General features: G+C 40.7%; 1 protein-coding gene across 7 annotated transcripts in view; it reads left to right on the plus strand.

Moving 5' to 3' along the window:
- SH3KBP1 (SH3 domain containing kinase binding protein 1) overlaps positions 1–15406 on the plus strand; it is a 222977-nt gene that overhangs the window by 102634 nt on the left and 104937 nt on the right. For all 7 annotated transcript variants that reach the window (XR_004749331.1, XM_035321155.1, XM_035321408.1 and 4 more), the window contains one exon: positions 12372–12478. Coding sequence is in view for 6 of the 7 variants with exons in the window: in XM_035321155.1 (XP_035177046.1) it covers positions 12372–12478 (107 nt within the window). In the remaining variant the exon portion in view is untranslated. The remainder of the gene's footprint in view (positions 1–12371; positions 12479–15406) is intronic.

The raw sequence follows: 15406 nt of genomic DNA on the forward strand, positions 1-15406 counted from the left end.
CAGCAAGGGAGATGAAGTAGTGGCTAACAAGCTGATGGAAGATGATTATAACTGTTACTTGAGAATACTGAATGATAGACATCATAGAATGGTTTAGGTTGGAAGGGACCTTAAAGATCATCCAGTTCCAACTCCCCTGCCGTGGGCAGCGACACCTCCCACCAGACCAGGCTGCCCAAAGCCCCATCCAGCCTGGCCTTGAACACCTCCAGGGATGGGGCACCCACAGCTTCTTCAGTGCCTCACCACCCTCAGAGTAAAGAATTTCTTCTGAATATCTAATGTAAATCTACCCTTTTTTTAATTTAAAACCATTATTGCTTGTCCTATCCCTACACTCCATGACAAAAGTCCCCTCCCCAGCTTTCCTGTAGGCCCCCTTCAGGAGCTGAACACAGTGCTCTAGGTAGGGTCTCTAGAGAGCAGAGCAGAGGAGGAGAATCTCATCCCTTAGCATGGCCAGCAGGACGTTTTTGATGTAGTCCAGAGCATGGTTGGCTTTCTGGACTGCAAGCACACATTGCCAACTCATATCAAGCTTCTCATCAACCAACACCCCCAGGTCCTTCTCCTCAGTGCTGCTCTCAATCCATTCTCTGCCCAGCCTGTATTTGTGCTTGGGATTGCCCCAGCCCAGATGCAGGACCTTGCCCTTGGCCTTGTTGAACCTCATGAGGTTCACACAAGGCCCACCTCTCCAGCCTGTCCAGGTCCCTCTGGATGGCATTCCTTCTCTCCAGTGTGTCAACCGCACCGCTGATCTTGGTGTCATCAGCAAACGTGCTGAGGGTGCACTTGATCCCACTGTCCATGCTACTGACAAAGGTGTTAAACAGTGATGATCCCAGTAATGACCCCTGAGGACCACCACTCGTTACTGATCTCCACCTGGACATTGAGCCGTTGACCACAAGTCAATGTCCAAGTGGAGTGCTCTGGGTGTATTGTATATCAAAAATACATTCATTTTTTGGCAACAAACCTTTTGATCATCTTAACTCTTCTCCAAACAATCCTGACAAACTTGGAAGGGAAGTAATATGCAAATGCTTGTGAAAGGTGTATGAAATAAAATGAAGGTGTAGGCATTAGGGGGAAAAATGCAGGCTACATACTAGCATCAAGAACATAAGTCAGTGGACAAGGTATAATTTAAAAGTTTTGCCTGTAGTGCATAGTGAGTCTTTTTTGTAATAAAACTCATGCATGGCTGGCTTCTGTTTTTTTAGACTGTGAAGTGAAGTACAGATGTCTGAGATTGCCAGGGAGGTGAATGGTGCAACCAGATAGGCTAACAAACAACTTTTTTGAGTTTTTACATCACTTGCTTCCAGCCTTATTGGCAATTAATTAATCAATCAATTAAAATTAAAATTAATTAATAAAAAATTAATTTTGATGCCAATCTTACCTGGAGACTTTCACAGACTGTTCGGAATGCTTTTGTGTTGGGATAAATGCTCCTAAGCAAAGCAAAACAGTGCTTAACAGATGAACTTGTATTATAATACATTGAGAGCTTGAGATGCAGTAGGCCTTCTCCAGTTTGCTTTCCAGTTTCTCCTTGGGAGCTGCCTACAGGCCTGTGTAGGAACTTTCATCAGAGTCACCGAAAGGTGGCAAATCTATGGAGGTGTGATTCAGGAGCCAGACTGTCTGGAGAGGCTTCTTCATGTATGAGGAAATGTACCAAAAATAAGCTCAGAAAGCCAGGGTTGGAGAATTGAGCATGCCTGGAAGCAAGAAAGAACTTCTTAAGGGAGTTTGACATGAAATAGCTGGGATGCAGCATAACAACAATGCTCAGCATTTAAATTAACTTTTGGAAGTAGTGTTACATCCTGTGGTTTCCCCAGCAAAATGTCATGCTTCTCTTTCTCCAGCATTGAAGGAAATGTGCCACTCACCACTGGCAATTGGATTTGTTACTACTGATACGTGTTTTTGCTTCGGCATTAGTGACAGCAGTTGAGCAAATCCCTTACGCTCAGGGCTATAAAGCCCTGGATGCTTGCTCAGCAGCAGATTTTGAGGTGTAAGGCCTGCTTTCTGGGAGAACTTATGGTAAAAGGCAGAAATGAAGGAACCGAACATTGTATACCTTTTGTCTCTTTTGATTAAACACCTTCTTGATAAATTACAGCTTTTTGAATGTGTTAGAATCTTGTTGAAAAGGTAAAAGGAAGGAGATCAAAAGAACATGGTCTGTTTGGCATTGTTTGAAAATGACACTATTAAAGAACCGAATTGCTAGCTGCCTTCTTGTCATGAACCATTGCTTGTAATAGCTCATTTGTCAGTTTAATTTGGTAAAAATGAATGCTTATCAATACCACAGAGCTTTGTTTGAATGATGGGAACAACCAAGAAAATACGGGGAAATGCCTGTGGCATTCAGAGCTTCTGCCCACCAAAAGCAAAAGGTGCTGCAGGACTGGCTAGATGCAGCTCTCACAAAGCACTTGCCTCCCCTTCTCCAACACTGCTTGGAGCAACTTGTGCTGCCCCTGCACTGTGTACGTAGGCTGGTGACTCGCCAAAACAGACAGCCTTTTGATTCGTTTCTGTTTTCACATTTCTGTTGCTCAGTTTTGGAGGATGGCGATACACGTCTGATGTGGCAGATATTTGTCCTGTGCTTGTGAAGAGAAGTATCTCATGTGGATGCTGTAGCACTGTTCATTTTCAAGGATGTTGTGGAACAGTGAATGTTACTTTTCAATTTCATGCCTTTTGAGAAACCGACTTTCTGCTCAGCTCTCATAGGGCAGATTCTGGGCTTCAGTTGGCTAGCAACAGCAAGAGTGATTGATTTATTTTGATTTATCATATTTATTTATTGGTCTCATGAATTTCTACTTCCAGACACCTGGGCAATCCTCAAATAGCAAAGCACAGCATAACGTGCCTTTTAAAACAGCAGGTTATTTTGGATTATAGCATTTTCACACTTTTAGATGAGAAATAATAACAAATCATAACATGAGGAATGCAATTTAGGGCTCCTCCTGGTGTGTTCTTCTTTTAGCCAAGCTGAAGGACAGATAGTTGTATAACCTCACCTGCTGAGCTGCTCTGTGTCCCCAGCTCAGGGAGCAGCGCTGTTCTCCACTGGGTGTTGAGAATGTCATGGCCTAATTGCCCTGGAAGACACACATGGGAGTGTTTCTGCCCAAGTGAGCACTTGACCCCATGTAAGAGTTGCAGAATCAGACCCATTTCATTGGACCAGGTAAGATGTTTTCCCAGTTTACGAAGACATGTCCTAATTTCACATGTAAGCTTCCTAGAATTTAAGATTTGTGTGGGCTTGTGTACCAAGGCAAATTAAATATAATTTCCTAGACTTCAGGAATACCACTGGACAGGAAGGTGAAGTATCCTCTCTGTGGATTTATGACTTTTTTTTTTTTTTTTTTTTAAATTAACTTTGTTGCTCTAATGGCTTGAAAACAAATACTTAAATCATATAAATATTCTAGAGGAAAATTAGATTCAAGATTAAAAATCTGACTGATATCCTAAGCACCCAATATGAAAGAGATGTTTGGGTTTTGTTAAGTGGTGTTTTATTGCAGATACTCATTTTGTAATAGCTCTCATGAGTGCAGCAACCAGAAAATCAGTTGTTGTATTTGTTGAATCTTTCCATCATTTTTGAGGCATTTGTTTAGTGTGTACTGTTACCTGTTGGAGCGCACATTAAATCCTGATGACGGGTTTGTAGCCCTTGGTAAAAGAGGCTTACTTGAAACCAGTGTAGCAGAGGTTAGAGTAAGACTTGGACCTGTCAAAAAGCACTGATAGTCTGGTAGCTAAAAATGAACGTGCACGGTTATTGGTGTTCTTTAAGAAAAATCAACTGGATCTCAAAATTAGGATGAGGGGATAATACTGTGGGATTATCCAATGACACAATAAGATCTATGCAATGAGAATAGAAAAAGAAAATGGCTGTTATGGGCCAATTGCAAATCTTGTGGTGTTTCTGTTCTGGCATTTTAAAACTTTATTTGCCATCCAAGAAAGAATATTTCAAGTTTGTGTGTCTCTTCTTGCTCTTTAGAAAACCTAAATTATTGATAAAGGTATCTGTTGTCTGCAGTATTTTTGAAGCTTCTTACACAGTTGTTTCATATGAATTATATGCTAGCCAGTATGACAACCTGTTTCTGTAATTTATCCTTGCAAATTTTCTGAGTATAAGAAAAGAAACCAAATATAAAGACAAGGGTAAGATCTCGTGTTAGGCCTTCTCATGTCTGACGACTGCTAATTGCGTAAGAGATTATGGGAAATCTTAGTGCCATGACTGGCACCTACTGCTTGTGGCTGTGGACTAAGAGAGAGATGGATGACTGGGGCAAGTCACCCTGTTGAAATATGCCTTGGATTGAGGACAGGAATACTTGGTGCTCCTTGGACTGCACTGCTCATGGAAGACACTAACCGAGAGGGACGCATTTTTGCTGTTGAGAACGGGCAAGAGAATAGCTTGTTCAACAAAAGTGTTGTAAAGGCAGCACTTAATGCTGAGGGTTGTTTCTGCATCTCTTCCAGCTGTAGGAATAGTTGGTTTTGGAAGTGGTGAGAAGCTGAGCGAGCTTGTCTGGTCTTTATCAGGACTGCATAACTGCTTTTAAACTGCAGTATTAAAATCCCTTTCAAAACCCTGTCACCAACTTCCAATTTTCATCTTGTGGTGGAGTGTTTCACCTGTAATGCTGATCCAAAATGATTATTTAGAACACGAACCTTAAAAGAGGCAAGTCCTAGAACTACTAGCTTGAATGAACATGCACATTTTCATTTCTGCATGTGGTTAAGTTAATGTGTAGTTTAATACAGTATTTACACATTACCCCTAAAAGACAGAATATAAAAAATTCAGGCTGTGTTGCAAACCCAAATGTTCCTGTTGGAATTTGGACTTGCTTTGTTTCATTTTCTGGTTAGGATGGCATGATGGTTTGACTTCATTCTTGATATCACATTTGCAGAAATTTCTATGCCTTTTGTATACGTTTAGCTCGAGGGTAGGAAGGCTCTGCAGGAGGATCTGGATAGGCTGCACCGATGGGCTGGGGTCAACTGCATGAAGTTTAACAAGGCCAAGTGCCGGGTCCTGCACCTGGGGCATAATAACCCCAAGCAGAGCTACAGGCTGGGAGATGAGTGGTTGGAGAGCTGCCAGGCAGAGAAGGACCTGGGAGTGATAGTGGACAGTCGGCTGAATATGAGCCAGCAGTGTGCTCAGGTGGCCAAGAAGGCCAACGGCATCCTGGCTTGTATCAGAAATAGTGTGACCAGCAGGGCTAGGGAGGTGATCGTCCCCCTGTACTCGGCTCTGGTGAGGCCGCACCTCGAGTACTGTGTTCAGTTTTGGGCCCCTCGCTACAAGAAGGACATCGAGGTGCTTGAGCGGGTCCAAAGAAGGGCGACGAAGCTGGTGAGGGGCCTGGAGAACAAGTCCTACGAGGAGCGGCTGAAGGAGCTGGGCTTATTCAGCCTGGAGAAGAGGAGGCTCAGGGGCGACCTTATCGCTCTCTACAGATACCTTAAAGGAGGCTGTAGAGAGGTGGGGGTTGGCCTGTTCTCCCACGTGCCTGGTGACAGGACGAGGGGGAATGGGCTAAAGTTGCGCCAGGGGAGTTTTAGGTCAGATGTTAGGAAGAGCTTCTTTACTGAAAGGGTTGTGAGGCATTGGAACAGGCTGCCCAGGGAGGTGGTGGAGTCACCATCCCTGGAAGTCTTCAAAAGACGTTTAGATGTAGAGCTTAGGGATATGGTTTAGTGGGGACTGTTAGTGTTAGGTTAGAGGTTGGACTCGATGATCTTGAGGTCTCTTCCAACCTAGAAATTCTGTGATTCTGTGTGATTCTGTAGTGTGTTTCAGACTCAAAAAATCTATACCACCAAAAATTCTTTTTCTATGGTTAAACTGTGCAGCAGTCTTTTGAGTTTGTTTACAGTTCATTTGATAGCATTTGCTTTTGCTTCAGGTTAGACTTAAATAATGATCTTGGCTTTGCTGATATTTCAGTTCTGCTTGTCAGATGCACAAGCCTGGCTCCTACTGTGGCATACCGAAGTGCTCCACTTCTCAGCTAATTAATGGTTTTCTCCTAATAGCATATGACCACTGGTGCTATGTTGCGGCTCTAAGATACTTCCAGTAATTACTGCTGTTATGAGAAAGTCTCATACCTGATGTAAAACCTGAACATTGCTCCATGTTTTTAACAAAAGAATTAATTTATTGAATGGTATCATGTTCACTGTTCTTCTGACTGGGGATTAGAACATAGTGGCGTAACGAAAATGTGTCTTCCAGACTTTCAGGTTCCTTACAAAAACTGGTCATAAAATTCAAAGCAGCAATCAGATAGTTGGAACCTGGAAGTATTGCCATGGAGTCCAGCAAGAGGAAACCTACTCCTCAACAGCAGTAGAATATTAACACACTCATAGTAATATATTACTAACAGTGACGGCACATTGTGTTGTAGCTTAAATGTGTTTAATGGAGTCCTGCAATCTCCATGATTCAGCTGCACACATCAAAGCAGGGCACTTTCCAGTTCATCTGCTTGTACAAAAACACAGCAGTTTTACATAACATGTTTGGTAGGCTACCAGGAGCATCTAAGGTACTCCGTTTCCCCTCGCCCCTCCTTGCAGTTTTCTCTGGTATGATGGTTTCACAAATGTAAACAAAACAAACAAACAAACAAAAATCCCTCTTAAAATATTCACACAGCTTACTTCAGTTTTCTGCTAGACAGGGAACAGTCCTCAATCAGGATTTTTTGTCATCCAGCCAAAAGCACTCACCCTTCTAACAGCATGTGGGTGATGAGAGAATTGGAATTGACGTGTCACATCCCAGGTAAGAAAAATACTGCCAAAATCCTCCAGGAAATAATTGAAGTTGGAACTTGGCAATTCTGGTAGTGCCTTTTAAAATCAGAATTGTATTTCTACTGGTGGGTATAAGTGAAGTCCTTGTGTTGTGGAAGATAGTGACAAAATCCACATTAGCATTGAGTGTGAGCAGGGCTTTGGAGTCTCTTAACCCTGTCTTCTGTATACTTAAAAAAGATATATATATTACATACATTTTTATACTAGCTGTTTGCTCTTAATTGCATTTAGATGCTTCTGTTTCTCAAAAACTGTGGAGGGTAGTGCTTTGAAGAAGAATTTTCTTGTAGCTCAGCCTGTTTCTTAACATTTGCATTTTAATATACACAATTCAGTGATTTTACAACAGCAACAACAAAAAAAAGATCATGCAGCAACCATCTAGTCTGGCAGTCCAAAATAGCTCTACCAAACCGCCATCAGTGCTGTCAAAATTGGTAACATGCAGCCTAAAAGTGTATACGTCTCCTCTTAGTTGCACTATAGTAGCCTTTTGTCTTCTTGCACATTAAATTTAGAACCGGTTTCTGGCTGAGTCAGATCACAGCCCAGTGTGTCTAACCAGAAGTCGCGGTGCTCTGAACCAGTTCCCCCCAGCTGCAGATTTAGCTTGAAAGCTGGAAGGGGATGGGAAGTGCAACTGATGGGCAGATTCTGCTGAATGCAGGGAAATCTGAAGGCAGGAAACTTGTCCTCCAATTTGTCATTTTCCTCACAATAGACCTGCCAGAAAGGAACTTCTTTCTCATGCAGTTTTACAGAGTTCAGTCACGTTGCTCCTGCTTTACAGATGGCCCAGTGGGTGTCAGTCTCCTCAGGTGGGTCCCCCAGGCCTGCCCAGCAACCCCGGGGCAGAGAGGAGCGCGTTGGTCTGCAGGGGCTGTGATGTGCTCTAGCCGTGATGTTTGAAGTAGCTCTCTCTTTAGGTGTGGGGGAAATGTCCTTAGGCTCCTCATGCTGCAACACTTGACTCAGGCCTCTCCGTCCCCGACCTAACCCATGCAATTTCCACAGCAACACTCCTTTAAAATAAAAGGAAATACAGAAACAACTGGGTTGGATTGTTTGTCTGAGCCACAACTATTTCAATTTGTGTCTGTTTAAAACAGACCCAATTACCAAACTGTGTGGCCTGGTTTTGAAGACACTGCAAACCATTTAGGTGCATGTTTTGTCAGCAGGGAGAGGTTCACTCCAGGGTCTGTTCTGGGAAGCTGTCTTGTTGAATATTGTTTTTTGTTTTTTTTTTTTATAGAATAGTTGTGCTGTTACAAAACAGGTTGCTGAACTTGTTCTCTCGTGATGGAAAAAAAAGGGATTTGTTGATGGACCTTCTGTTAGTGACATTCACCACATGGTGACACTGGCACTAAGAGCACAGGGTACAAAGACGTTGGCATTGGTGAACAGCAGGCTCTCTAGAAACCACTGTATAAGCTATTCACACATGCACGCATGTATGCAAATATGTTTCATAACAAAGGTTTTAGAATTAAAAAGGTAGTTTGGATTGGAAATTTCCAGTTTACTTGTAAGTAGTTTGCTTCCAGTCTACCCTGCTGCTGTTGCACGTCATCAAATCCCGCACTGTCAGTCGGTGACAATTCCTGTGTCTGATGGCAGGGTGTAAGTCCCAGCGTGACTACTTGTGTAGCATCGGCTCAGCTTTTGGTGAGCCTTAGGAAGGCAGGTTTTGAATGACAGTGCTTTGTCACTGTCCGTTTTGTCTTCATTGCTGATGCAAGGGTGTTGCTTCAGTGTCTATAAATCCTTGTCTCTCACATTTGCACGACTGGAGGAAACCCCTTTGGATCAAGGCCTAGTACCCTGCTATCACAGGCATCCACACCATTTCTGTAATCTGATCAAACACCACTTTGAAGCAAATTAGATTTGTTCCTTCAAAGGTGCTTTTTTTTTTTTTTTTCTTAGTCTTTAAACATACGTTCATTCCTTTTGACCTAGATTTAGACATTTTAAAGTTCAAGTTGAAGTCTCGTCTAGTCACAGCAATAGGAAAATGTACCTGCAGAGAGTCATTCATCTGATGTATTTTAGTTGTCTATTTTACAATGACACCGAATACCCTTTGGAGGTATTAGGCTCTCTTTGCTCCTCGGGGATGGGCTCAGATTCATCCATCTTCAGGACAGTTCTGCTGAGGTGGGTGAACCTCAGAGTAAAGACCAAAAGGCGCTGGTTTAACTAAGTCTGTTGTTTACAGTGCTAAACCTCCAAGTTTTGCTCTGTGTGCAGCTCTGGGGAGCAATTACAGAAGCCGATCACCGCTCAGGGCAGAGGGAACCTCAGCCACAGGTGGGGTGAGCGGGAGCTGGCAATTGACAGCTGTGAACAAGGCAGGCAGCCAGCACTGCTCTTGAAATGCATCATAGCATTGCACCTTTCGCAGTGCATGCAAGGTCCATCTTTGCTCCCTTGGTAGACCTGCCCACACTTCGTAAGGGTTCAATGGCTCTGACACTGCCCTTACATGGAGCAGGGCAAAGTTCAGCACACACTGCAGGAGTTGTCAGGCTCTGGGTGCCATTGCTTCAGATGCAGTGTGCTTTGCTGTTGCTGGACATGCACAGCAAATTGTTCTGTAGCTGCATTATTTTAAGAAAAGACCGCACAAACTAGGCATGTGAATGTTTTTCCTTCAAGGTTTACTATAACTGTGTAAATGGGAGCTGATGTTCTTCGTAAGGGTGAGTGATGTTATTTCTGCATGGCAACTTGTTCCAAATACAGTTTAGCTTGGTTAGTTCCCATCCTGCAGTTCATAGGCATTTTACCTTCAAAACACTTTGGGCCACAGCTACAGGAAATTAAAAAGTCTAGAACTGCAACCAGCAGGAAGAGCACGGTATGGTGTTGCCTGCAGCAGGTTACTTGCCACAAATTGCTATATGTGGGCCAGTAAAAATTCAGTGCCTTTTTTTTTTTTTTTTTCTTCTTCTTCTTTCAAGACTCTTGGAACCTAGTGATGACTTTGTAGCACACCTTTTCTGATTTTTCAAGTCCTGGGTTTATTTAACTGACTTCTCACTACTCAACTTTTCACTGCCAAGGAAGTCAGCTTATGCTCAAGTGTGGAGAAAAATGAAAACTCTTCATCAGTTTACAAGTCAGAAAAAAATGGATAAGATTAGAGAGTATCTGCAATCTTCACTGCTGAATTACTTCTCTAAATGGTTTCACATTAAATTTCTGTTGATCAGCCAAATTCCTTACATTTTAAGGTCATGGTGCATTATTTAGATCTCAGACGATCAACAGTTTAGGCTTCAACTTCATTTACTCTCCAGTAAATGGCAATATTAGCAGAAGAGAAAATGCCAAAAGAAGACCAAGACTTCATTTTTTCTGTCTAAACTTTCTGTGAGTTGTCTCTGGTTTTTGTTGTTGTTGTTTTACTTTGTGATTCCTCAGCATGCTGCCTTTGGAGACTTTGTGCTAGTTAAGGAACAAACAAAAATTCTGTGATGCTGGGGTGGGAATACAGTAAACCTTGAAGGAAAAACATTCGCATTTGAAAAAAAAGGAATTTTTCTTTACTAACAGTTTTGTATCTGCGCTGCTTTTTCATTCTGACCTCTTCTCCTATCAGCTCTGTTTTCTTAGAAACTCGTACTGCTGTATTACCCATGTTGCTTTAATATAAGAAAAAACAGATACCTCTTTGCTGGAGAGCTCCTCACCCATTTCCTGCACTGCTCAAATGCTCTGAACGTCAGCAGACACATGGGGCCCAGCAGCTTCTTCTGCTTAAACCCAAAAGGATTTGCTGCCGAGTCTCTCGTGTCTTGCATTAGACCAAAGGAACTGGTTGGTACTTAAGCTTCTTGCTACTCTCCACTTACGTATTTCTTTAAAGAAAGATTCAGGAAGAGAGGGTGAGAAATGAGACAACCAGGAGGCTAACAGATAAATGTTGACTTTCTTGAGATTCACTGTAGCAGAAATAAAATAAATAAATAAATAAAAATGGGATGGGAAGGTGAAGGATTTGTGCAATTCTGTTATTAACCTCCAGAACTGTGTTTATTTTTTACTCTTAGTGAACTCAGAAATATTCTCCAAGAGCCACACAGTATTGCTTGCTAAATAGGGTGGCAACTGACATCTGTCACATCAGGCAGCAATCCCTACTTGATGTTAGAAATCATAGGGGGAATGTTGTCTTTTGGAGAAATAGCCACCCTCTGACTTTTGCACAATCAAAGAAGCACTTGGTATGGAAGGTATTTATTATATTTAAGTTATTTTGAATGTGGCTCTGTAAAGTTGTCAGTTTAGGACCGTTTTAGTTTAGATGGTGAAGAATGATCAGTCATCTGTAGGTGGAGAAAAAAAGCCAATTTGAGTGAGTTTGGTTACATTGCATTAAGCTCTTAATTTTATCATTCAAAAAGCTGCCACTCAGGCAAAATTGCAGTGGCTGTGAAAAATACTGTCATAATGCACTAGAAAGCCAAATTCAGTGGCTTCCCTTCTCCCTTCTTTCTCTGTTTTTTATTAATAGACTAAAAAAAAAAGTTCTGTAACTTGTTATTACCCATTTTCCCTGGAGTAGTACTATCAAGAAATGTTGTTCCAAGGGAAATAACAGACTAACCATGAGATCCATTTGTAATTTAATGTCAGGCTTAAGGCCATTCTAGGACAGTGTGTGTACCATTACATTGGGGTGTTTTGAGCATGTTCAACAGCTAAGAAGTAGCATAAGAGAAAACATTTACTTGGGTAAAATGTGTATATATTTGTGTGTATACATGTGCGTAAATCACAGAACCACTGCCAGGCTGTGAATTCAAGCCTCTGCAGTCATGCATCCAAAGATGCACCCTCATACCAGCTTCTCAGGGGAGTCTGGATGTCGGAGCTGGAGAGAAAGCTGGCTGATAGCAGTGTTGTTTCCAGTGGCTGGTTGATTATCAGCATTAGCCCACCTTCACCACACTAACCCAGTCACACACCTAGCCTCTTTGGGGAAGAGGGGAGTTTGGGATGAGTTTTCCTTGTCTTTTCTTAATCTAATATTAATGCATAAATACGCAATTTAAAATTTAAAAATGTGTGTGTATAAATACAAATGCATACATACATATGTCTGTATAAATGTATATTGTTTAAGTTTTGACTGTTAAATAATATCACAGATAGGAAAAAAATCACTACAACTTGTTTTCACCCAAATGATGCATGATATTAAGTGCATCAGATTATAAAAATAGTGGAAAGAAATAATATGCCCCAGAAACCATTCCTCTACCCTCTTTTAATAAATTAATTCTAGCCAGACATACTAAGTATTGCAAATACTCAAATTCTTTTGATAGTGCGTGAAGAATAATATTTAATCTTTAATCATTTTGCATGGCTTATGTTTGGTATGGAATTTTGTTTTCATTTTACAATTTCCTCGTTTCCTTCATTTTCACCAGGAGAGAGAAACAGACGAAGAAGATGTCAGGTGGCTTTCAGTTATTTGCCTCAAAATGAAGACGAACTGGAATTAAAAGTTGGTGACATCATTGAAGTTGTGGGAGAGGTAAGCAGATTTTTAATGGAATATCCATGCACATAGTTCTGGCATATCTTATGCGTGCTAAGCTCTTAGATATGATGTGTTTTAAAGACACAATGTAAACCAGATGTTTTTCTTCCCTGGCACACTTACATATATCTGCTTTGGGTTACTGTTTGAGGGTGAGGGGATGTGGTTGTTTGCCTTTTTTTTTTTTTCTTCTCTCTCTGTAGCAATTCTGCTGCTTTTACTCAATCAGCTGTTGCTTCTGGTTTCTGTGAAGTGAAAATGCTCAGAGTTTGTGCCATTGAGTTTGTACCTTTACCATCAAAGATGATAGCGGAAAAAGCTCTTCTTAATTTTAGTGAGCCAGCCACAGAGAAGAATTACCTTTATGAGTTTAATGTATTTAAGAGATCTACTTGAAGTCCTCTGGAGTTTAGACGTGGCATTCACCTTTTGTCATTTTTGCCTGCAAATTTTAACAATTTCAGTTTAGTGTAATCAGTTAAAAAACAATAACAACAAAACAAATTATTTGAGACTCCAGATGTACTTATTCTGAGTGAAAGTGGATGTGGAAAATGAGTGTACATCCCTAAGAGGGACTGGGAACAAATTATGAAAGTTTGGACAGAGATCCAGATAGATTCTTTGCATGAACAAATCTTGTTGCAGGATCAAGGAATGTTGTTCATTCCTCATTTTTGTTCCATTAGAGATTTTAGAACTTTGCTGTTGACCTGAATAGCATGAGAACCAAAACTGCAAATGCTAACATGAAGCCTTTAAGTCGATTGTATTTAAAAGAATGTAATCTTTATTTACTTAGCTTTGAAAAGATATAAGAGCTTAGTCTGCTCAAGCATCCAGTGAAAGGTGTGTTTCAACTTGTATCATATATTTGTAGGATTTTTTTTCCTGTGACTCAGCAGCTGATAAAACAATATTTGTTTTCTTGTCAAGGATATGTGATTAGTTTTATTTTTCCTCCATTTGTCACTTAGAAAATAAGTTCTAAAAGAACATAAGTTCTACTGCAGACTTGATGACATCCAGTATTTTGAGAAACTAAGTTATCAAATCTGACTGTAAGAAGTTGGGTGATTGTTTTTTTTCCCCTTTAACCTGGCTACACACACCAGCTCTATACCTTGTTCTCCTGGCACAAGACACGATGTGTCACTATAACCTTATTCTGTCTGTGAGGAGGATTGCAATGCAGGATCTCAAGACTGTAAGATACCTAAGAGCATATTTGAAGACAATGTAAACTCCATGTTATAATGCACTTCTTGGCAGCATGTGAGACATTTTTTGTTATGTAATTTGAAGTGTATTTAACCTTACATGGCCACACAAGTATCTTCCGTCAGTTGCCCTACTTAAAAGACGCTCTTGTGTCTTTCAAGAGTAAAGTAACAGAATAAAAACCACTTCCTCATCTCCAACCTAAAAATTATTTCTACCTAATGAATCAAATGGTTAAATAATTTAGATGAGACACTAGATTTCTTGTATGAAATGCATCTCTTGTATTCTTATAAATTTGACCAACTTAACTATAAATAATGGATTTATTTAAATCCAAATGAAACTGAAAATGTTTGCGTTAAAACCAAAAGGTGTGGAACTGTGAAAGTGGAACCTTTCCCTACTTGCATGTGTGCACTCATAACTAAGGGCATGCTATATGAAACCCCTTTGGATTGCTTTTTACAGATTTGGCAGTCTTAAACTTCTAGCCATGCATTGAATCCCTACTGTTGAAGAAAGCATTGATAACTTGCTGATTCTGAGGTTTCAGAAAATATATTGTCTAGGACTGCTTCTTTGTTTGACAGTTCTACAGAATATCATACTGGAAATAATTTTTCTGTAGTGCGGAAGAGTGTTTGTGGCTAGTTTGAAGTGCTGGCCATAAGTAAATTCTGAAGAATAGCTGACATAGGTGAGGCGGTGCCCACTTTGACCTTAGGAAATACCCTGCTCTGTCAGCTTCTGAAACACAGTCTTTGCCTTAGGCATCATCTACTGTGTTTGTACAATCCAGGACACTGTCTGTCTCTTTTGGTAAAACTAGATCAGCCAGTGGACGAGGGAAAAGAAAGGAATTTGGAGAAAAAGTTCTCACCACCTGAAGAAGTATTATGTGATTTTTCCGTCATGGTTGATACGGAGCAGCTGATGTTGAATGCTTGCTGTTATTACTTCTTCTTTTGCCCTTGCTATAGTAGTGTTGATTTCTTGAGAAAGTACAGCAGAATTTTTCTCTTGAAACAGGAACTGTATTTGATGTAAAAAGTGTAGATGTTGTGCTTAGGGACATGGTTTAGTGGCAGACTTGGCAGTGCTAGGTTAATGGTTGGACTTGATGATCTTAGAGGTTTTTCCAGCCTAAATGATTCTGTGGTTCTAAGTTGCACAAACCAGTGTACTTGTTTTATTGTTTAGCCCTCTGCTTGTAGATAATGTTGCATAAAAAATCGTTGTGTTGAAATACACAGTGAGTGTTTGTCACAATTCAAAGCTACTTATTTCATCTGACAATTTTATGATGTGAAGGCCTTTTTTTAAAAAAAAAAAGTTTCTTGAGTTGTGAAAATGTCTGAAGGTGTTTTCCAAGGGCACAAATCATGCTGTGTTCTTACAAGAAAGTTGTATCAGCTGAATAAATTGCTTTTAAATTGACTTAGATTAGTCTTTTCAAATCTCTGTGGATTTCTCTTTATTTGGAAATAAACTTATGGCAAACAAAAACAAATATTGTTTAAATCAAAGTAGTGTCTGTGTATCTTTATGCAGTCATTTAGCAAAAGATCTGTTTAAAGTGTCACTTATGGTTGGCAACACATTAGAGTTTCCCCGAAAAGCTGGTTCCTGTAGTGAGTGCTGTGCAAATTTGGCTTCATCTTTAAAGAGAAGGATTGTGCTCAGGCATTTGTTACAAAA

The sequence above is a fragment of the Oxyura jamaicensis genome, chromosome 1 (assembly GCF_011077185.1).
Source record: "Oxyura jamaicensis isolate SHBP4307 breed ruddy duck chromosome 1, BPBGC_Ojam_1.0, whole genome shotgun sequence".
NCBI lineage: Eukaryota > Metazoa > Chordata > Aves > Anseriformes > Anatidae > Oxyura > Oxyura jamaicensis.